At 46.3% G+C, this 23,796-nt stretch overlaps 1 protein-coding gene across 15 annotated transcripts in view; it reads left to right on the top strand.

Moving 5' to 3' along the window:
* The window catches only part of TMEM94 (transmembrane protein 94), a 272,670-nt gene that overhangs the window by 243,166 nt on the left and 5,708 nt on the right, over positions 1–23,796 (top strand). For 13 of the 15 annotated variants that reach the window (XM_029600531.1, XM_029600535.1, XM_029600524.1 and 10 more), the window contains 7 exons: positions 1,853–1,930; positions 3,885–3,970; positions 4,550–4,631; positions 9,182–9,330; positions 10,919–11,013; positions 19,243–19,336; positions 19,813–19,983. In XM_029600531.1, the coding sequence (XP_029456391.1) occupies positions 1,853–1,930; positions 3,885–3,970; positions 4,550–4,631; positions 9,182–9,330; positions 10,919–11,013; positions 19,243–19,336; positions 19,813–19,983 (755 nt within the window). Of the gene's footprint in view, positions 1–1,852; positions 1,963–3,884; positions 3,971–4,549; positions 4,632–9,181; positions 9,331–10,918; positions 11,014–11,503; positions 11,618–19,242; positions 19,337–19,812; positions 19,984–23,796 lie in introns of those variants that run through there. The other 2 variants (XR_003856541.1, XM_029600538.1) reach the window with 2 other exon arrangements.

Raw genomic sequence — 23,796 nt, 5'->3', positions numbered from 1 at the left:
GGAGCTACCACTCAGGAAAAACATCTAGGCATCATAGTGGATAATACTTTAAAATCGTCAGCTCAGTGTGCTGCAGCAGTCAAAAAAGCATATAGAATGTTAGGAATTATTAGGAAGGGATTGGTTAATAGAACGGAAAATGTCATAATGCCTCTATATCGCTCCATGGTGAGACCACACCTTGAATACTGTGTACAATTCTGGTCGCCGCATCTCAAAAAAGATATAGTTGCGATGGAGAAGGTACAGAGAAGGGCAACTAAAATGATAAAGGGGATGGAACAGCTCCCCTATGAGGAAAGGCTGAAGAGGTTAGGGCTGTTCAGCTTGGAGAAGAGAAGGCTGAGGGGGGATATGATAGAGGTCTTTAAGATCATGAGAGGTCTTGAACGAGTAGATATGACTCTGTTATTTTCACTTTCGAATAATAGAAGGACTAGGGGGCATTCCATGAAGTTAGCAAGTAGCACATTTAAGACTAATCGGAGAAAATTCTTTTTCACTCAACGCACAATAAAGCTCTGGAATTTGTTGCCAGAGGATGTGGTTAGTGCAGTTAGTGTAGCTGGGTTCAAAAAAGGTTTGGATAAGTTCTTGGAGGAGAAGTCCATTAATGGCTATTAATCAATTTTACTTAGGGAATAGCCACTGCTATTAATTGCATCAGTAGCATGGGATTTTCTTAGTGTTTGGGTAATTGCCAGGTTCTTGTGGCCTGGTTTTGGCCTCTGTTGGAAACAGGATGCTGGGCTTGATGGACCCTTGGTCTGACCCAGCATGGCAATTTCTTATGTTCTTATGTTCTTATTGTTCTATTCTGCTTTGATATTCATAATACTGAAGGGATACAGGTGGCCCACCGTGTTAAGAGAGGGTGCCCTTAATGTTTTTCTCTGCCTCCATCTGCTGGAAAGGAGGCATAACCCAGCAATCTGGACTGATCTGTGGTACTACAGGAACGAAAATTATCAGGTAAGAACCAATTTTCCTATAAATAAAAAAATTAGATAAATACCATGGCTTGATACATCTGCCAGTTATTGTTGATGCAGGCTGCGATGGCTCCAGTCATTGATGCTGCTTTGCTTTGATGCAAGATGGCTGGTGGAACTCGACCCTGCAACTTCAGCCTGAGCAGATGGGGGAATGTTAGGAGAGCTCTCCTGCTCAACTCCTTTCCCGGCGAGGCAGACGAGAATGCACTGTAGAATGAGGACCTACTGTGACTCCAGAGAGATTCATACAGTTCCTCAATTCAAAGCACCCTAGATCGCTGTGAGCATGGGGACGTCCATCCACAGGCATTTAGCAGTTTTTCTGGTCATGTTCCAAGCCGAAGAATTGGGCACAGAGTTCTTGCCAGTCAGTGAGGAACATAATCTTTCCACAGATACAACTTTTAAAACCACTCAACATTGTTGAGTTTTTTCTTTTGTCTAGACATAATTGACTTGTTTCTGTGATTTTTTTTTGGTAGCAATGAAAAGTGCTGTTGTGGGCTGCAGAGGCAGCAAGGCAATTTAATAAAAAGAAACTGAATTTAAAATATCAGATTTAATAGGTTTTTAAAGAGAGATTATTAAGAGAGACTAAGTTATGTCCATGCTGTGCTCAGATGAAAAAGGACTGAGGAAGCTCATGCGGCAACATCCACATGTGAGTTCCCACACATGCTCAGTAGAGGTCAAAGTTCTGCTAGCTTTTAGATACTATTCTGTTTGGTGCTGCCAGATGACGTCTTCAACAAGTAATAGCTAATTCATCCTGCTTTTCGACGGAAAATGTGACTGATATTCTTGGATCTCCAGAGTGTAGTGTTGCCAGTGATCATCCTGATTCTCTGTATTTTCAGGCTCGACATGCCACGTATGGGATCCGAAAGTGCTTCCTCTTCCTTCTGCAGTGTCAGCTGACTCTGGTCATTATTCAGGTGAGCTTTCACCTGCCTGAAGGTGTGAACAGGTGCGTCCAAGAGGACTTCCTACATACACAACTTAAAATGAGCACATAGTTTTCAGGTCATTAATCCTAAAGGCTGCTAGAACTGTGTGCTTACTTCAGATATGAGCAAAGATTTTCATAATCATATCACTATGATGTTTAATGCATTTCTGTACAAAGTTAAAATCTAATAGGCCAATACAGCAAAGTGCACTCTGCTGAGCACACTGTTTAACCTGGGTTGAATGCGCGTTTTGGACGCACGTCCACAACTCCTTATACGATAATGGGTTTAGCTCATCCATAACGCACGTCCAAACCCCTCCCCCCCCCCCCGAAACTAATAGCACTTCATCACATGCAAATGCATGTTGATGAAGCTATTAGTCATTCGCCCCAGAGCCACACATTTTACACTCAAAAATTTCTGAGCAGCCCGAAAAAGTGTAATATTGTGGCTATATTAAGTTGGGCTGCTCAGAAATATATTAAGTTGGGCTGCTCAGAAATTAATATTGTGTCAATATTAAGTCAGAGGAACCAAAGGTTAAAAAAAAAGAAAAAATATAAAGTATGGCGGCGGGTCAGGTTTTCCTAACCTGACCCGCCGCCATAAAATTGAGCGTCCGTTTTCCTAACCTGCTGACAGCCACTCTCCTGGCCAAGGAGGTGCTAGATTTGCACAATTGTCCCTAGCACTTCCTTTTAGTGTAAGCCCTCATTTGAATGCTGTATCGCATGCCCAGGAGAGGAGGCTGTGCGTGCGTTGAAAGAGCGGACGCGCTTTTTTAGCGCATCCATATTGAATTGGCCTGTAAGTGCCTTTACAGGGGGTAATTTTGAGTAGTTTTCCCAGGTGCAGGGTACACCTGCACTTCAGAATGCGCATACCTTTAGTGAACTTTCAATTTGAATATCTATTAAAGGTACAAATGTACAGAGTGCTCACATACTTTTGCACCTACAGTTAGTGTAGCTGGGTTCAAAAAAGGTTTGGATAAGTTATTGGAGGAGAAGGCCATTAACGGCTATTAATCAAGTTTTCTTAGGGAATAGCCACTGCTATTAATTGCATCAGTAGCATGGGATGATCTTAGTGTTTGGGTAATTGCCAGGTTCTTGTGGCCTGGTTTTTGGCCTCTGTTGGAAACAGGATGCTGGGCTTGATGGACCCTTGGTCTGACCCAGCATGGCAATTTCTTATGTTCTGCAGGCAGCAAAATGAGAGTAAAATAATGCGTATACTTTGAAAATTCAAAAATGTGTTGTTTACTCACTTGACCTAACACCCTCCTTCTCCTGCATCCCCCCCTCAGGATATCCTCTTTTTAATCCTGCCAAATGCGTGAAAGCCTACATATACTTTTAGCAGCTCCAAAGTGGGGGGACATTTTTTTACCAGGGGAATCTAGCCAGGTAACTCCAGAATTACCCAACCAAATGCCTTTCTAGAATTGTCTTCACAATGCATAGATGAGTGGATGTGATGGGACAGGAGGAAGATTACTTCTGTGTCATGTTTAATTAGGATGTGATGGGGCAGTGTCACCAGAGTACAAACTAAGGTACACATTCAAAATGTTTGTCCAGCTAAGTTCATGATCTAGCCAGATATCTTTGACGGAGTGTATTTAGAGGCATGGCTAACTTTACCTAAGTAACTTAACCGAGTATCTTTAATGGGAGTCTTGTCCTGCTGAATATTAGGATAAAGTTATCTGGGAAACTTTACCCTGATAACTCTGAGGCTCACCAGCCTACTGAATATGGACTTCCCTGTGTGTAAAGTTAAGATGTAATGAGATTGCATCAGTTGTATGAATTGTGTGTGTATGACGAGGTGTGACAGACGTTTCTGGTATAGTGCCAGGAACTGTTTGGCTCCTCCTTGGTTTTAAGAAGGCCATCACAGTATATATTTTTTCTTTCTTTGCCTTGTGCAGATTTTAGCCTGCCTGATTCAGCTGCCTCCTCTTCTCAGCACCACGGACATCTTATGGCTCTCCTGTTTCTGCTACCCCCTGCTCAGGTAAGTGGAGCTCCAAAATGTTGCGCGATGAGTGCATGTTGCATGACATTGCAGCTATAGATCCAGCTCTCCATTTGACGCCCTCAGTTTATAATCCTTGCTTTCCCATAATGCTTTGCAAGTTCCTCATGCTTTTAATTGAACTCTGTTTAGTGAAAGAGCATAACATACATACAGCAGCCTGACACACATTGGTTTCTTATGCATATCGGGCAACAGTCCAGAACAATAAACGTCAGTCATTTTAGATTTTCATTTTTTTCTCCCAACTACCCCCAGAGTATTCTTCCCCCATATGCATAGTAACATAAAGATAGTTATGAATAATCCTCGTGCTTTTAAATATTTATCAGAGTTAAAGATGAGTACGTCGTCACTGCTGAGACATGCATTCCAAATTTAGTAAACTGATAGGGTTGAAGCAGAAGGAATAGAAACAAACATCTTTCTTTCATGGTCCATCCTCATCTCATCTTTGAATAACCTGGACAGAAACTATCTTTTAAACTTCTTTGACAGGCATATCCTGTGTTTTGTTTTCATGGGGCTTTTGGTTTGGTTTTGTTTTTTTCTTTGCAGCATGTCTCTGCTTGGAAAGCCCCCTCATAATTCCATTATGACTGTGGCAACTGGGAAAAACCTCTCTTCCATTCCAAGAAAGGTAAGCACATTATAATATTAGTCCGAGACAGAGTTATTTCCATTGCAGGGTCAAGCGTTTGGAATACTATGCCAGCCAACTTAAGACTCGAGACAGAGTCAAAAAAATCTAAGAAAGATCTGAAGACATGGCTCCTTGAGCAAGCCTTTGTGGATAGTTTACAAACATAGCTTTAATTCAAGAATTAACCAACTTCGGTTGGTCGCAATTTTTTAATGTTTAATTGGGGTTTTTTAATGTATTTATTTATTTATACGTATTTCAATATAATAACCAAATAAAGAATGAATAAGTCAACAAGTGGTCTGAAACAGAGTCAATTCTTAAGCAAAACTAAGTCCTAAACATCGCTAAGTCCTTGCCTCCCCCCTTCCGCCCCCCCCTTACCCCCCTTAGTACCCTTAGTACCCCATTACTATCCACTATGCACTGTCCAGAAAGTTCATAAGCCATGAAAAACAATCTCCGGTGGTCCCAGGGACAGTGAAGCGAAAAATTGGGTTTGCAGTGTGACAACCGTTGGTGTCAGCGGGGACTAGACATAGAGTAGTAACCCTCCAAAGAAGGCGTAGAGATATTCGTCCAAAAGTATTACCGCGACGTGTCACGTGGTAAAGTCCAAGATTTTGCTTCTTGCCCGGTGATTGAGAGTCATAAGGTACGGGTTCCAGATGTCAAGAAATTGGTCTTGTTTCTTGGGTGAAGAAGCAGCTTTCGCCGAGAGCTGTTCATAGACGACCATTTGATAGAGTTTCAGGCACCAGTGAGTAAATGTCGGTGATTCTTTTGCCAACCATTGAGTCAGTATTGTCTGTTTAGCCAAGAGAAAGCCCTTGCTTAAAAGGCTGCCAGAAGCCGGAGGATACCCTGTTAGGGTTGAGTTCCCGAACAAATGTAAAAGGCACAATTGCTGGATTCGTGGAATGTTACAGTTCAAAAGGCAGCCCATGTATCCCAAGATTTTGGTCCAGAACTGATGAATAACAGCAGAGTCCCAAAAGTTGTGGCGAAGTTTCGCATTTTCGGCCCCACACTTGAGACAGGACGAGGAGGAGGACATCTTCCATTGAAAAGCCTGTAAAGGAGCAACATATATTCTGTGTAGCGTTTTATACTGCACTTCTTGCAGTTGTACATTTTCTGTACATCGAGCAATCTGCTGGAAACAACTTATTATTTGCCGCGAAGAAATCTCACATTGCAAATCTTTAGCCCAGGTGGCTGTTAGATGATGAATCCGATCTGAGGGTTCCATTTGTAAGAGTTTCTTTAACATTAAGGAACAATGACGTATGTTGCGAAGAGGAGGGGAAAAAAGCTTCCAGCCTGTCCACAGCAACCTGCGTCTCAGGCTTCCCCTCCCAAGTAGCAAGGAAGTGACGAATTTGTAGATAAGCAAAAAAACTAGATCGTGGGATTTCATACTGAGCCTGTAAGTCCATGAAGGAGTGTAACCTCCGCGTTGTGGAGTCCATTAATTGCTCAATATGCGTAAGGCCCATCTCAGTCCAGTGAAGAAACATCGAATAATCCCAACTTGGGGAAAAAAGAGGCAGTCCTTGAATCGTCGCAAAATGTAGCATCCTCCATGGTACATTAAGTTGCGAGCATAGGCGTTTCCATATTGTCCGACAGGCTACAATATACGGGAAGGTCCTCAGATGTAGAGGCATAGCTGATCTGGGGGCTATGAGAAGATTACCAATAGCGATAGGCTTACACCAGTCCTGGAGTAGGTCTTTCAGTCTAAAGATGCTCGTACCTTTCAGCCAATCCTGAAGATGACAGAGCAAACTGGCCATATTATACAAATGAATGTTCGGACAAGCTAGGACCCTTCCGGAGCAGAGCACATAAGCGTTGTCAAGCCGATCCTTGCCTTTTTGTTCCTCCAGATGAAACGACGAAGCGCTGCATGCAAGTCCGCGATGTGGGTTTTCTGAATCCATAGGGGAAGCATGTGTATAACATATAACCATTTGGGCAGTTCGATTATTTTGAATAATTGAATCCTTCCAGAGAGAGACAGGGGCAATGTCATCCATTCAGACAATTTTTGTTTCGTTTTTGCAAGTAATGGCAAAATATTAACATCATACAAATTATTGACATCAACCGGAATTCGAATACCCAAATATTTCATCTCGGAGGTGACCCATCGCAATGGGGAATCTCCGGGCCAGAGTGTTTTGACTGAACCCAGGATATCAATAGCTTCGGATTTGTCTCTGTTAATTTTTAAACCCGAAAAAAACCCGAATTGGGCTTGTAATTCAAGAACTCTGGGTAGAAAAACAGTTGGGTTGACAACAAAAATTAAGACATCGTCCGCGAATGCTGCTATCTTAAAATGGGTTCTTCCCACTTGCAGCCCCTCTACAGTCGGATCCTCATTAATAGTTCTTAACAGGGGGTCTAAAGATAAAATATAAATTAAGGGTGACAACGAGCATCCCTGACGTACACCCCTATGGAGCGCAAACGGGGCGGACATTAATCCATTAGCAACTATCATAGACTGGGGATGTTGGTACAGCGCGGATATGTTGTCGAGAACAGTGCCCTGAAAGCCGAAGCGGTGTAAAACGGAGAATAAGTAATCCCAAGCCACCCGGTCAAAAGCCTTTTCGGCGTCAAATCCCACAGCTAAGGCTGGGATGCGCCGAGCTGTACAATGGGTCATAATTAGCCAGAGACTGAGAAGATGTTTACTGGCTTTTCTCCCTTTCACAAAGCCCACCTGGCTGTCCGATATTAGAGTTGGCAGCACCCTACTTAGTCTATTAGCCACAATCCTGGCGAACAATTTGACACCATAATTCAACAGAGAAATAGGCCAGTATGAGGCAGGGTTAAGTGGGTCTTTGCCACCTTTTGGGAGGACAGTTATATATGCCATTGTGGCTTCGTTAGATAGCCCCTCTTTTGGGATGGTAGAAAAATAAAGTTGTAACGGGTCCCCCACCTCCAGTTTCAGTAATTTATAAAAATCAGCATTGAGCCCATCGGGTCCTGGTGCTTTATGAGACTTACTCGCCCCGATGTTCTCCCATGTTTCCTGCTTTGTAATGGGGGCATTTAACTGTTGTAATTGGACCTCATTTAATTTAGGTATGGCCAAATTCTGAAAGAATTTGGACTCTGCAATAGATGCCTGTGGAGAGAGATCATTCACATAAAGGCTTTCATAAAATTCCTGAAAAATGGCACATATTTGTGCATCGGATGATTGACGTGTTCCCCAGGAATCTTTCAAAGCTGGGATAAACGTCGTTCCCCTTTGAGCCCTAACTTGGTTTGCTAACAATTTTCCCATTTTGTTACCATATCTGTATAGATTATGGGAGTAATACAGGAGATCCTTCTGCGTACGTTGGTGGATGTAGTAATTTAAAGTGCATAAAAGGTCTCTGTAAGTATCCTTAGTATGTACTGAAGGGTGAGCTATGAGCTGCCTTTTTGCTTTGGCGACCTCCCTGCCCAGGTCGAGAATCTGCCTATTGGCTAGTTTTTGTTGCCGGATGACATACGCTATGATCTCTCTACGCATAGCCGCCTTCCCCGCCTCCCAAAATAGGGCTGGTTGATCTACATGTAGGGAATTGTGACGGGCGTATTCGTTCCACTTGTCCCGCAGATAGGTGCGAAACCCCGCATCGTCCGACAAGGGAGCAGGAAATCGCCAACGTGGCTGACTCAACTTAGGGCCCCCTAGTTTCATATTGACCCAAATCATGGCATAGTCGGAGCACTCCTCCGGTCCTATCTCAGCCATTTCAAGCACATTAAAACAGTGGGGAGAGACAAAAATATAGTCCAGTCTAGCCATGGAAAGATGTGCTCTGGCTATATGGGTATAATTGCGCAGTTCCGGGTGGAGAATTCTCCACGGGTCCACGTTGCATTTGCTGACATAAATATGGCAGACCCTTGTTTCGTCCCTGTCTATGCCCCATTCCCATTCCTGTTCTATCAAGACTAACATCCATCACCTGGTTAAAGTCCCCAGCGACAAATAATCCTTTTTGGTGATGTTTAATTGTTTTATGCCTTATTAAGTGTATTGATTGCTGTTTTCCCTTGCAATGTATTTTGTTGAATGCGTCAAAGTCTTTGTACACCATTGTGATGTAAACACTAACGATGGTATGTAAAATCTTTTAAATAAAAAAAAGAATAAAATAAACAAATAAATAATGCCCTACAAGAATTATAGGAGTTAAAAAAAGGAATCAAAAGTTATTTAATGATAGGCATTTGTTGAAGAAGGCAAGTGTATGCATGAAAGCTTCTGGTTTGCCTGTGTGCAAAGGCTCCTGGTTTCTCCTGGAGGGGAGTGGGTGTACCTCCTAGGGCCTCAGGCTAAAATGACAGTGTGGTGCTAAGTGGAAGCACACACTTGTGCTTTTTTGTGAGCAGGAGGATAGGGACCATTGAATTGGGCATGGGGAGTGGGGGGGGGGGGGGTGTGCATACAGGTATAAAGTATTTACTAGTGCAGACTATTCCATGCTCTCCATAGCAGAATAATTTGTTGTCTCTCTTGTCAGACTCAGCATTACTTCCTGCTCTGCTTCCTGTTGAAGTTCACGCCCACCATAAGTTCCTGCCTCGTCTGCTTTTGGTTTTCCCTTCAGGAATTCTGTGACATGTCATGCAGATTCAATCTCACTAACTGCTCATCCATCATGCTGCATAGGTAAAATGCCACAAACTCCTTCACCATTCTCTTACTCTCCTTCTGAGTAAGCATTCTGTGGGGCAGCCCCTCTTACCTGACACTCATATCCCCCTTCCTAGATATCCTCTAAGTCAGGCACCCGAGAGCATCTCCCTGGGAGTCCTGAGTATCCAAATGAGCTTCCCTTAGCACCCTTTTATGCAAATACCCGAATGAGCGTTCCTTGGCATCCTCTTACACGGCCCTCTGAGTGCATCTTCCTGGGATATCCTTTTTTACATGGGCACAAAAAGGGACAGCTTCTTGCCTGAACCACACTGGGAGTAGGGGATGAAATGGGGGAAAAAATGGGGGTATGCTCCCTTATCTCACTCCCAGTGCCCCACCTATATCTTGATCTTTCTTTCACTCTTTCGTCTCTTCCTTCCGTCACCTGTTCAATTATCTTCCCCATCTCTCCCTGCACCTTTCTGTTCCTTCTCTCACCCCATACCTTTCTCCCTTCCATGTCTGTCAGTTCAAGTTCCTTTTTTTCCCCATTTCACTCCTTTCAAATTTCCCTCTTTCTACATTGTTCTCCTCTCTACCCATGCTCAGTTTCCTCATTTTCCCTCGCCTTTTTAGGTTCCTCTTCTCCTAGCCCCTTTCTTTCCACGTATACTCCTCTTCCCAAGGCTGCAACCTTGAGAGTGGGACAGGCCAGCAGAGCACTGGGGGGACCCCATGAGGGTCATTTTCAAGGATGGCAAAGTGCATGGATACTTTTGTGGCCACAGACTTACCACAAAATTTCAAAGCAAGAGTCTGAGCATACTTCTGCTTTGAAAATTCTTGGAAGGTATGCATTACAAACTCCCTTGCACAAAATGACAACTGTTGCAGGCATGGCATTACTTGTAGGTATGGATTTACGTGCTTACTTTTTAAAATCAAAATTATGCATGTAAATCCCAGCTCTGTCCCCTGGAACACGTTTCAATTTTGCATGTGCAGAAGTACATGCAAAAGCGAGGTATGTGCATATCGTTTTGCATGCAAAGATTATCACATTTTCTAATGAGCCATTTACTTGCAAAAAACACAGTTTTATGCGTATGAATAGCTTTGAAACTTATGCCCAGTAAGTACATGCTATCAACTCGTGGCTTTCGTCCCTTTTTTTAATGTGCTTTCTCTTTAGACAGGAAGTATTCGGGTTAGGAATAGCAGCCAGTGGAGCCTGTAGCCTGCACTCACTGTGTAGCTGCACTGCTGCTGCAGCTGCTGCCTCTGTTGAGGGGTAGGAACTAGGCAGCTGCCATAAGAGAGCAGGTTTCATGGCTCAGTGTCACAATAGCACTACCTGGATGCAACCGTTTTTTGTCCTCCTCTTCTTGATTGGAATGGAAGGTGAAAATTGCCCAATATGATGTGATGTACTAGTCCAGCTTAAGCCCTGACTAAGAACCTCCAGAGCTCCTGTTTCACCCTGCAAGTGGATTTCCTCTGTCCCTCACCCCCTTGAACAACTTACATCTCACAAGGTCTGAAAGCTAACCTTCCACCACTGCTAACTTTCATCTGAATGGACATTTCCTCCTCTAATTCCCCATCTTTCTCCTTTTAGTGATGCCCCGGGAGCCCCAGACTGGTTTGGGCCATTCTCCAATGGACTTCTCCTAGCCCAGAAGCTGGCAACCTGTCTAATTGTTTTGCACACAGGTAAGTTTGTGCTTCTGGAGATCATCTGTTTTCTTCTCACTCAATGCACTGCTGGAGCCATTGGTGAGGCAGGTAAGATAGCAAAGAAGTATTCTTTCATGCTGGTGATGAGGGCAGGTGGGGTCTTTTCCATGAAGTATCGTTGTCAATAGCAATTCAAAGCCTCTGAGCAGCAATGCATAATCATAGTGTTGGAGAGGAGAAGGCACGGGGAGTTGGGACAGGTCCTACTTGCTGTAAACTTGTTTCTAGAAGTTGTAGCCCATTCAGACTGTAATTATGGGAGACGTGGAAAGCAACAGTGATACAAGTGCATAATCAAAATTATTTCTTTTTTTTTTGAGGTTTTATGTTGTACATTAATACTGGGAGCCCAGCTAATAAAATGAGATCCATCTTGTTTACTAGAGATGTCTGTAATGGCCTCGCTCATTGATTTATCAGTGTTTTACTTTTCTTTCTCATTATCATTCCCTCATTCAAACTGCAGATGCAGTGTGGACGTGCATGGTAGTAACACGTGAAACACTGCCATGGTACTGAGTTCACGATGTCATCAATGACATCGCAGTTAAAGAAGACAATTTTCAAGTCATTTGCTCAGGTAAAAGAGCAGTCAGAAAATTGCCCAGCCTTTAACCCGGCTTAAAGTACACATGGGCAAGCACACAAGTCCACAAGGCAAGCACTTTTCAGCCACATTAGGAGGTGGTGCTCCCTGAGGGAGGAAAACAGCATGAGCGGATTGCAAATTTATACGTGGCGGTTTCCATAGGAAACGTACTTGCAGAAAAAGCAGGCACAAACGTCTGCTGGTACTTTGCACCCATAGCAATTTTCAAATGAAAATTACAGCGTGCACAGTCGCTCTGAAAATTGGTGCATACCCACGGACTTTGCAGCAATGCAGACAGTTTAGAAAGCTGCTCCCAAAGACAGCCGTTCTCTCTTCGTTGCATGGGGCAGTAAAGTGTTACTTGAAATTTTGAATTTGGAACCTACCTGTGATTACCTAGCTAATTTGCTGTTACTGTTGGCATGCCTATACTAGATATGATATATGAGGGTAGGTTGAAGTGAGGGGTATTTAACCTATAACAGAGGGCCTGTAGGGATGCCTTGCAGCAGTCTTCAGAAACGCAAAGGAGGGGAGAGGGGCTCTTTACAATGAAGACAGTGATTTGGTTGTTTTCCATCTCCATTGGTGAAAGGACAAGAAATAATGAGTCTGAGATAAGTATGTGAGATTTATGGTGGACATTAGAGAGACATTTAGAACTGTAAAGGCAGTCGATCATTGAACAGATTACTTTCTCCAAGGACAAGCATGATGGTAGTTCCTACACACGGGCAACATCATCAGATGGAACCCCAATGTGGAAAACTTATGTCAATGTTTCTAGAACTTTGACTAGGCACACTGAGCATGCCCAGAATACCCTATACCATGCAGCCACGTGGGGTCTCTCTCCAGTCTCTCTTTCCGTGGAGCTGTAAGCCTCGCAGTGTGAGTGAGCTCACTTTGGGCTGTTTTTGGTCTCATAGAAAACTTTGTTTCTCTCACGTTTTTTGTGGGTTTGTTTGCACTGTTCATTCACCAGGTCCCTCTCGGTGCTTTCCCCTAGTGTTTCCTAGTCAGAGTTTTTGGCAATTCTGATGTTTTCTTTCGTGGTTGATGCCCCGTGGTGGTGGTGCCTCTGTGCCCACGGGCCATCGCCCCTGCTACCATCATTTTTGGTTTGTGTCCCTTTTGTTTCGTCCCAACGTGGCCACATCCAGTTTTCAGCAATGCACCCAGTGCCCGAGGACCATCACCGATCAACATGAGATATGTGTCCTCTTCCTGGGTGCACCGCATGACATCCTGGGTTGCCACTTGTGTGCCCAGGTGACCCCGAAGGGATATCTGCTTCAACACGACAAGAAGGAACAGCTCTTCGGATCAAAGAAGTCTGAGCCATCGGCATCTAAGGACCAGGGAGCCGCACCGATGGACATCGAGCCATTGACATCAGCGGGACAGTCAATGCCATCAGTGGATTAGGGGCACTGGAAACCGACCATGGTCAATCTTCTCCATTCCAAGGACATTTGTTTCATTTGCTTCAGCACCAGGGAAGGACCAGGCCTAGCATCAAGGGAAGCTGAAGAAGCATCGACACTGATTTCCGACAATGCATGGTGCAGGACATAGGGATGCACCGGCTCATGCCATGGTGCTCCCGAAGTGACCCTCCGGTGAGGAATGCCAGTCCGCCATCGGGGCCGGGGGTCCGCAACAGTCTCCACCGGTCCTGATGCCAGTCACTGAGCCACCTCATGGGTCTGAAGAAGATCTGACCACCCCTCCTTCCTCCTCATTGGTGTTGGCATCGGCAACGTTTGAGAAGGAGCTGGAGCACTGAAGACCAGCTGGTGGTGGAATGGGCGCTGCAGGGCTTCAGTCCTGTGGCACCGATGGTACCAGACCCAATGTCACCCGTCATCATACCACTACTGGAGAAGCTCAATGTGCTCATCGGTGCGTTACCTACCCAGCTTGATGTTCCCAGGGCAGCAAGGCCTCCCCCTACCGATAAAGTGGTCATTGCTGGTTCCTCCGAGGAGGAAGCTCCACCTGGGTTGGCAGAGATGCCAGGGCCTTCAGACCCCCAGCCAGTTTTGCCAGTGCCTGCACCTCTAGACGAAGATCAAGCATCTAGGGCCCCATCCCCTGTCTTACAGTGAGGATGAAGACCCCTATGACCCCGGACAGGGGATGATGCTTCAGAGACCTCCAAGGGATCAGAGGGTCTCCCATCAGATCCTTCTCCTCCAGAGGAGCGAAGGAAGCCTCCACCTGTGGACTTAACCTTCACAGGGTTTGTGAGGGTGATGGCGGAAGCTGTCCTGTTTCAATTGTTAATGAAGGAGGATGCCAGGCACAAAATGCTTGAGATCTTCGTTTGGGAGCCTCCTAAGGAGATCATGGCAGTTCCGTTACACAAGATTCTTAAGGAGCTGCTGCTGAGGATATGGGAACACCTCTTCACAGTGCCTCCCGTTAATAAGAAGGCGAAAGGGATCTATCTCGTCTAGAAGGCTGCCGGATTCAATAAGCATCAGCTGCCTCACCAGTTAGTGGTGGTCGAATCCGCTCTCAAGAGAGCCAAGCATTCTCGGACTCATTCCTCCATATCCCTGGGGAAGGACCACTCTTGGGAGGAAGGTGTTTCAAGGCACCATACGTATTGCCCGTATTACTATCTACCAGCTCTACATGAGCCAGTACTCGTGGGACATCTGGAAGCAGGTGCGGGAGGTGGCTGAGCAGGTGCCTCAACAGCAGCAGGACTCCCTCATGTTGCTGGTGCATGAGAGCCTAGATTGCGGGAAACACAAGGTCCAAGCAACCTACGATGTTTTCGAGACAGCATCCAGAGTCTCTACAGTGGGAATTGGTGCCTGTAGAATGGCATGGCTGCAGGCCTCAAAACTCTGACCAGAGGTACAGGAACAACTCACCAACGTGCCTAGTACTGGGGAGAATCTCTTCGGAGATAGGGTGAAGGACGCCATGGTCCAACTTTGGGACTACCATGAAACCTTCCAACAACTCTCCACCAGCACTCCAGACCCATCGTCCTCTTCTAGGAGGCCGGCGAGACGAACAGAGGAAGTCTTTCTTTCGCCAAAGGAAATACTATCCTCTGCCTCCTTGCCCCCATCAACACCATCAGGGATCCTGTGGCTGTACCAGGCTGCAGAGAGCTGCCAAGCCCCAGTCAGCACCTCAGTCAACTCCAGGGACGGGATTTTAACTGGGTTGTAGGGAGCGTAGGGTAGTTGCCCTTACCCGGGATGTTGGATTCTTGGGTCGGGGGCAGGCTGTGGTTCTTTGTGAACCAGTGGCTTAGTATAACCTCGGACCAGTGGGTTCTTTCCATTGTCCATCAAAGGTATCAATTGAACCTACTAGTGCCCGTCAAATTGCCCTTCATACCCTTTTTAGAGGCTGGTAGTAAATCAGGAGGTACTGTTAGTGGAGTTTTCCTCCCTATTAACGGCCAGGACAGTCGAGCCCATAACACCATGGCAAAGAGGGCCGGGGGTTCCTACTCCAAGTACTTCCTGATACCAAAGAGAACAGGAGGACTCTGTCCCATCCTAGACCTAAGGGCATTGAACAAGTTTCTAAAAAAAAAAGAAAAGTTCAAGCTGGTTTCCCTGGGCACCTTTTTTTTTTTTTTTTTTAAATCTTTTCTATATCGTCGTTTGGAGGAGACCGTCACAACGGTTTACATCAAGGCACATAAAATTAATGATACTGTAATTTGCATATTTACAAGAGTGCCATAAGGTTCGGTAACATAGTTAGTGATCAATAATGTTAAATGTAATTAATCATGTCCATGTCTCTATCTTGGTTTTTATTACAGAATTAACTTTAAAATTGTGACTTGTCCTTTAAAGACTACACACTTAGTGAATACAGCAGTGTGTGTGGATGTTATATTGATCGTGCTTTGCCTGTCCCTGGGTTTTTATTCTCCCTTCTCTTTCTGAAAAGCTTGTTTAAAGAGCCAGATTTTTAAACTTTTTCTAAAGGTTTTGCTGTCTCTTTGTAGTCTTAAATCTAGGGGCATGGAGTTCCATAGTATGGGTCCTGCCAGTGATAGTGCTCTCTCTCGTACCTGTGTTAGTCTTGCAGTTTTGACTGATGGAATGGTTAGGAGTGCTTTGTTTGCTGACCTTAGGTTTCTGTTAGGGATGTCTACACATAGGGCTGTATTTAACCAGTCTGCATGTTCGTTATGTGTTAACTTATGTATGGTGCACAGTGTTTTGTATTGTATTCTTTGTTCAATGGGAAGCCAGTGTAGTTCAGCCAGTGTTTCGGTGATGTGATCTCTTGATCCTTCTTTTACAAAAAGGTGACTAGCTATGCTCCCTTGATCTGAAGGACGCATACTCCCACATCGAGATCTTCCCCAGTCACAGGAAGCATCTCCGATTTGTGGTGGGAAAACTTCACTTCCAGTACTAGTTGTTGCCGTTCGGACTAACGTCAGCCCCAAGAATCTTCATAAAATGCCTGGCCGTGGTGGCGGCACACTTCTGCATGCTGGTGGTGCATGTTTTCCCTTATCTGGATGATTGGCTAGTCTTAGAGCACATCTCAGGCAGGGGCCGTCAGGTCCATGTGCATGATTATTCGCGTGTTGGAATCACTAGGGTTCATTATCAACTACCCAAAGTCCCATCTAAGCTGTCACTTCAATTGGACTTCATAGGAACCCTGCTGGACCTCATCAGAGGGCCGTCACTTTGACGACTATCATGACAGAGATTCAGCAGAGCCAGCAGGTGTCAGCCTGGCACATGTTGAGACTGTTGAGCTATATGGCTGAAACTGCCAATGTCACTTCCTTGGCACATTTACACATGCGCAGAACCCAATGAACCCTGAGGTTGTAGTGGCGTTAGGCCACTCAGAGCCTCCAGGATTGCAAGTGAGTCACCCTCTCTCTCTGGGATTCATTGTCCTGCTGGCGGGTACTTTCAAATCTGGAACGGGGGGATCTCTTTTTGAAGTCCCCCTACCCAGATTGTCCTAACCACGGATGTGACCACCCTGAGGTGGGGAGCTCATGTATATGGGCTCAGCACCCAGGGTCTCTGGTCTGCTCAGGAACATTTTTGTCAAATCAACTTCTCTAGGAAGAGCTTCAGGCGATCAGGTATGCGCTATGGGTTTTCGGAGATTGGCTGTCCAATAAAGTTGTCCTGATCCAAACCGACAACCAGGTAGCCATGTGATATGTCAACAAGCAAAGAGGCATGAAGCAGTCAAGATCAGGTCATGGGCCCTGTCCCACAGAATAGTGCTCAGGTCTATGTACCTGACCTGGACGGAGAATGTGGTAGCGGACAGGCTGAGTCGAGCCTTCAGTCCCCATGAGTGGTCCCTGGACCAGGAGGTAGCAAATCAGAATATTTCACTTCTGGGTGAGCTCATAAGTAAATCTGTTCACGTCCCCTTGCAACAGGAAGGTGCCTCAGTTCTGCTTCCTGTACAGATCAGATGGCAAGCCAACCTTGGTCACCCTTTCCCGTCACTGGGGCAAGTGTCTTCAGTACGCATATCTCTGATTCCCTTAGTGGCGAAGACTCTCTTGAAGTTTCACGCGGACAAGGGGACTTTGATCCTCATAGCCCCTCACTGGCCAAGACAGGTCTGGTTTCCATGCCTACGGGAGTTGTCCATCCAGAGACCAGTCAGTCTGGGGACTTCCCTGATTTCCTCACGCAAGACTGTGGCAGTTTGTGGCATCCCAGCCTCCAGGCCCTGTCCGCTCACAGCTTGGATGTTGAGAGGTTAATACTGCAACCGCTCGATCTCTCAGAGGATGTCTCTCAGGTCCTGGTGTCTTCTAGAAAGCCTTCCACTAGAAAGTCCTATGGATTGAAGTGGAGGAGGTTTTCCGTATGGTGTGAGCAGAAGGACCTAGATAAGTTCTCTTGCCCCACACAAAAACTACTTGATTACCTTCTACACCTATCGGAAGCTAGCTTAAAAGCCGACTCTGTTAGCATTTATCTCAGTGCAATTGGCGCATACTATCAAGGTGTAGATGGTATGCCCTTCTGTGTACAGCCCTTAGTTGTACGATTCATGCATGGCCTGCTTCAATTGAAGTTTCCCCCAAGGCCTCCTGCTGTGTCTTGGGATCTCAGCAAGGTGTTAGCTCAGCTAATGAAAGCTCATTTTGAGCTGCTGTGCACCTGTGATCTGAAGTACCTCACCTGGAATGTCATATTTTTTATGGCATCACCTCAGCGCACAGGGTCAGCGAGCTCCAGGCCTTAGTGACTTATCCACCTTACACTAAGTTTTACCATTACAGGGTGATATTCCTGCCTAAGGTGGTGACAGACTTCCATCTTAATCAGTGCATCATCCTGCCAACATTCTTTCCCAGACCCCATGCTCACCAAGGTGAACGAACACTGCATTGTTTGGACTGTAAGCGAGCCTTAGCCTTCTATCTGGAGCGGACAGAAGCCCATAGACAGTCCACCCAACTTTTTATTTTCTTTGATAGGAATAGGTTGGGCTTTGCCATTGCCGAACAGACACTATCCAGTTGGCTAGCAGATTGCATCTCTTCCTGTTATGCCCAGGTGGGACTGCATCTTGGGGTCATGTCAAGGCTTATTCTGTCAGAGCCATGGCAGCGTCAGTGGCCCACTTGCGAGCAGTTCCCATGGAGGAAATTTGCAAGGCTGTAATGTGGAGTTCTCTCCACACTTTCACATCTCATTATTGTCTTGATAGGGATGTCCAACGCGACAGTAGGTTTGGTCAATCTATCTTTTGGAATCTGTTTGAGGGGTAGAACTCCAACTCTCCCCACCCTAGGACCCGTTGTTTGGGTTCAGGCTGTCTCCCTCCCTCTGTTACCAACAGCTGGCTGCTCCCCAACACAAAAAGGGGACCAACAGACACCCAACCACCTGGTTGGGTGTCTGTTGGTCCCCTTTTTGTGTTGGGGAGCAGCCTATAGCTAGGAATTCACCCATGTGTATGGACTACCATCCTGCTTGTCCTCGGAGAAAGCAGAGTTACTTACCCTGTAACAGGTGTTCTCCAAGGACAACAGAATGTTAGTCCTCTCGAAACCCATCCGCCAGCCTGCAGAGTTGGGTTTCTGTTATTTTTTGTTTTAATCTTAATTCTATGTTACAAGACTGAAGAGGGACCCAAGTGGACGCGTGGTATAGGGCATGTTGGGTATGCTCAGTGTGCCTAGTCAAAGTTCTAGAGACTTTGACATAAGTTTCCTGTATCAGGGCTCCATCTGATGATGTCACCCATTTATGAAAACTAACATTCTGCTGTCCTTGGAGAACACCTGTTACAGGTAAGCAACTCTGCTTAGCGAGGAATTGGAATCTCCACTATTAGGTCTTTGTAAGTGCAATTTAGACAAACATTTTTCAGAAATAATTTAGATTCATAGGAAGCAGCCTCGAGATAGGTGAATTAGATGATATTTCAAGATTCCTTCCAGCCGTGCTTTCTATAATTTCTCTAATTACAGCCCAAATTGATGGCTGTTTCCATATAACCTCATTATGCTGAATGTGACATCAGTTCAGTGAATCCTTTGCATGTTCTTTGTGGATAACAATGTCAAGAGGACCAAAGTATCTAACACCTGAGTGATTTCTGACTCTCTTTCTCAGTCTTTATCTCTATCAGTCAAGTCCATCGCTCCAAATCCCTGTGGCGGAAAAGCCCATTCAGTAACATTTGGTGGTGCCTGACTCTGCCTGTAGTGTGAGTATTGAGAGATGTCATGTAGCTTGACACACATGCTCTGGGAGATTTCTACTTTTTCTGTAGCATAGTTAACCATGAAAGGAAAAAGGGCTGTGAATAATAGTCACATGAGGGGAAGAGGTTATGTTTGTTTGTAGCATTGTACTTAGGGGAACTGGCAACGAGTGAAAAAGTGGGTTAATGTTGTTTTGCACATGGGCTAGACTAGGTTACTGTGTACAACCAGAAGTTGGCTGAATGAGATGGACATAATCTTTTATTTCATTCAACAAACTCTTGGCTCAGTTCAATCCTTGCTTATAGTTGCCTATCAACTGCATATCAGGACTTTGTTTGCTGGATAAGGCAGAATCAACCAGTTTGATCTGACCTTTCCTGATCTGTAAAGTCATGATATGCAGCCACTTATGTGGCCAGAGACTAGGTTTGGGCCCTCTATGACAAAGTAACTATTGTGTTAATGATTCCTTCAGGTTACTGGGCCAGGTTTTTGAGACAGCTGTGGACCTGAAACTTTGGATGAACCCCCAGTCCCCTCTAATCTTTGGCTTGTCTGATATCCCCTTGGTTTCCTGGCTCCTGGGCTTGCTGTCTCTTATTTCAGTTGTGATCATCAATGAAATAGTGAAACTTCATGAAATTAGGTAAGAGCAAAACTTGGGTGAGGATCTCTCGGAAGCATAGGATCAAAAGTAGGAGGGGGGGTTTCACACATCACTGTATACCCTATCTTGTCTTTGCTGAGATGTGATTGATTACTCGTAGGGGCAGATTTTCAAAGGAGTACGTGCATAAGATATGCGCGTACCCCCCGAAAACCTGCCCAAAGCTCCCCCTGCGCGCGTCGAGCCTATATTGCAAAGGCTGCCGGCGCGCGCAAAGCCCCGGGACGCGCGTAAGTCCTGGGGGGGGCGTGTCGGGGGGCGTGTTGTGGCGACGCGTCATCGGGGGGCGTTCCAGGGCGGGGGCCGGGGGTGGGGTTCTGGCCCGGGGCAGGGACCGAGGACTCCGAAACTGCTTCTGGGCTGGGGGAATTGCGCGCCGGCAGCTGGCCGGTGTGTGTGAGTTTCGCCTGCCTCAGGCAGGCGTAACTTTTATAATAAAGGTAGGGGGGGTTTAGATAGGGCTGGGAGGGTGGATTAGGTAGGGGAAGGGAGGGGAAGGTGGGGGCGCCGGAAAGAAAGTTCCTTCCGAGGCCGCTCCGATTTCGGAGCGGCCTCGGAGGGAACAGAGGCAGGCTGTGCGGCTCGGCGCACACAGGCTGCCGATTTTGCACAGCCTTGCGCGCGCCGACCCCGGATTTTAAAAGATATGCGCAGGTACCGCGTATCGATTAAAATCCGGCTTACTCTTGTTTGCGCCGGGTGCGCGAACAAAAGTACGCGCGCGCGTACTTTTTAAAAATCTGCCCCATAGTGTCTGCTGCTTTATTACCTCATTAGTGCTCTTTGCATTGACAGATGTTTGTCTTTTATATGCTTGCCAGCTCAGCACCCAAGACAGAGTGTAAACACTTTAATGCATGGCACACTTGACAAAGTAATGACTATTGGATACAGAGTTGTGTTGTGATTCAGAGACTTTGCTAGGCTATTTCCTTAGGTTTGCAGTTACTGATGCCCTATGTAATCCCATTATAAAACTTAATTGCAGTACGCTGGTTACCAGACTAGAAGAGATCATACTGCATATTTTCTAATGAAGGTTATTCACTTGAGGGAGGGAAAGTGGCAATTGCTACAGTGTGGACCCCTGCTGGTCATAGAGTGGCACTGAGGAGTTAGACTCTGCCAAAGCAAGGAAAGCTGAAGTTTCCTAGGCAGACTATCAGGGAAGGACAGGGGGCATAAAATGGGGGGGGGGGGGGGGGGGGGGGAGAGGGAGAACATTTGCTATCATATTTCTCTTAAACATTACTAAGGGAACTGACATAGAATGGCAAAACTTTCATGAGGCCAAGAGATCCAAAGTAAGGTATATTCCTTATCACTCAACCTTTTTCCTGTTATCCTCCAAGGGCTTCCATCACACATCCCCACCAAAGTTTTTCTCTCTTTGTATTGGACATTCTCCCAGGACAAGCAGGATGGTAGTCCTCACATATGGGTGACATCATCAGATGGAGCCCTGTCACAAAACACTTTTGTCAAAGTTTCTAGAACTTTGACTGGCACACTGAGCATGCCCAGCATAGCACTAACCCTGCAGCCAGCAGGGGTCTCCCTGCAGTCTCTTTTTTTCCACGCAGCAGTTACCTCGTGGTTTAGGAGCTCTGTGAGAAATTTCTCACAACTTCCTCACTAAACTATTTGAAGTTTATCTTCTCAAAAAATCCCTCAGCGGGGTCCGCCATCGCGCTCCGTTCCCTCCGATGCTCGGTAAGTGTTTTTTCCGATACTTGCAGTCTGTTCCCAGTGGCTTACCGCTTCGGTGCCCGACAGTCACCCACCGCGCGCCCGCCAAATTTTAACATAGCGACCGGATTTAGAAGATGTCCCGAGTGTCCGAGGACCATGTCCATAATGGACCCGCATGAAGTGTTTTGTGCTTAGGCCCCTTGCACGACATTCGTCGATGCCCTAGTTGTGCACAAATGACCCCCAAAGGCCATTGCGCTCACCTGGACAAAATGGAGCAGTTGTTTGCTTCAAAACAGACTGCTCCATCGATGCCAGTTGAAGTGCCACCAACTGTGGAGGGTCCATCGACCTCTGAAACGATTCGCCAGGAGAACTGTGGACAGGGTGACCGTCCTTCACCGACTCCATCGAGGACATCCTCTGTGCCGGGGAAAGACCGGACCGAGCACCGAGGGAAACATCGACACCGGCACCAACGGGCGTCCCCGACCAGTGCTGGCAACGATACCACAGCGGCATCGACTTCCATCGAGCCACCTGTGAAGAGGGCCCGGGGAGAGCAGCCCCCATACTCCTCTGGACTCCCGACCCCTAGGCGTTCCCCACCGATACCGGTGCCGGGCACTGAGCCTCCACAGGCCCTCCGAGGACCTACTCTCAGAGCCTTCACCGCCGGAGGAAAGGCGAAGATCTCCTCCAGAAGAACTCTCCTTTGCCAGTTTTGTCAAAGAGATGTCTGAGACTATATCTTTTACACTGGTCACGGAGGAAGATGCTCGCATGAAATGTTGGAGGTCTTACAATTTGTAGATGCTCCAAAAGAAATAATGGCAATACCGGTACATGAAGTTCTTTTGGACCTCATTCACCACCTGTGGGAACACCCAGGTACGGTATCCCCAGTCAATAAAAAGACAGATGCTACCTACCTGGTTCAACAAGCCCCAGATTTTCAAAAGAGTCAGCTGCCCCACCACTCTGTAGTTGTTGAATCAGCTCAGAAAAAGGCTAAACGGTCCTGTCCACATTCTTCTGCTCCTCCTGGTAAGGAACAGAAAGCATTGGATGTGTTGGGACGAAGGATTTTCCAAGGGTCCATGTTGATATCGCAAATTGCAGCACATCAACTATACATGACCCAATATAATAGAAATCTCTGGAAACACATCCAGGAGATTGCGGAGACACTAACACAGCAACAACAAGAAGCCTTGTCCTCCATCCTACAAAAAGGAATGGAAGCAGGTAAACTTGAAGTCAGAAATGCCTACAATTCTTTTGAAACAGCATCCAGAGTCTCGGCAGCAGGCATCAGTGCTTGACGCTGGGCCTGGCGTAAGGCCTCAGACCTATGCCCGGAAGTGCAGGACAAACTGGCAGATCTACCCTGTACCAGAGACAACCTGTTCGGGGATAAGAGCCAGGGCAGGGCCACGCATAGAGAACCCAAAAAATAATTCTATAGGCCACGCAGATATTACCCTCCTACTTCCCATGCACGACCGGCTCGGACACCTCAGAGGGGACATGCGCGCCAAACTAGAACATCTAGACCACATCCAGCTCCACAAGCTGGCCCCGCATCTGGATTTTGACTCTTTCCCAGAGAGCTGCAGCCATATTCCAGTGGGGGGCCGCCTGTGCCACTTTGCAACAAATTGGCATCCAATCACCATGGACCAATGGGTACTGTCCATCATAACCCATGGTTACCGTCTACATTTTTCAAAAATACCCCTGGACTTCCCACCTAATCCATCCTGGAGTTGGGACGACCCCACAGGAAAACTCGAGTCAGAGCTCTCAATCCTTCTGTTGGTCAGAGCCGTGGAACCGGTTCCACCGAATCAGCAGGGAATAGGGTTCTACTCCAGATATTTCCTTATTCGAAGAAAGACCGGCGGCCTCCGGCATATTCTGGACCTCTGTGCCTTGAATACATTTCTTTGCAAGGAATGGTTCAGGATGGTATCCCTGGGCACCATGCTTCCTCTACTTCAACAAGGGGATTGGCTTTGCTCTCTGGACCTTCAAGACGCATATGCGCATATTGCAATCTCCCCTCCTCATCACAAATATCTGCGATTTGTGGTGGGA

The sequence above is a fragment of the Rhinatrema bivittatum genome, chromosome 4 (assembly GCF_901001135.1).
Source record: "Rhinatrema bivittatum chromosome 4, aRhiBiv1.1, whole genome shotgun sequence".
Lineage (NCBI taxonomy): Eukaryota > Metazoa > Chordata > Amphibia > Gymnophiona > Rhinatrematidae > Rhinatrema > Rhinatrema bivittatum.
The sequence above is the reverse complement of the archived record's forward strand: the minus strand, read 5'-3'. Positions and strand labels throughout refer to the sequence as shown.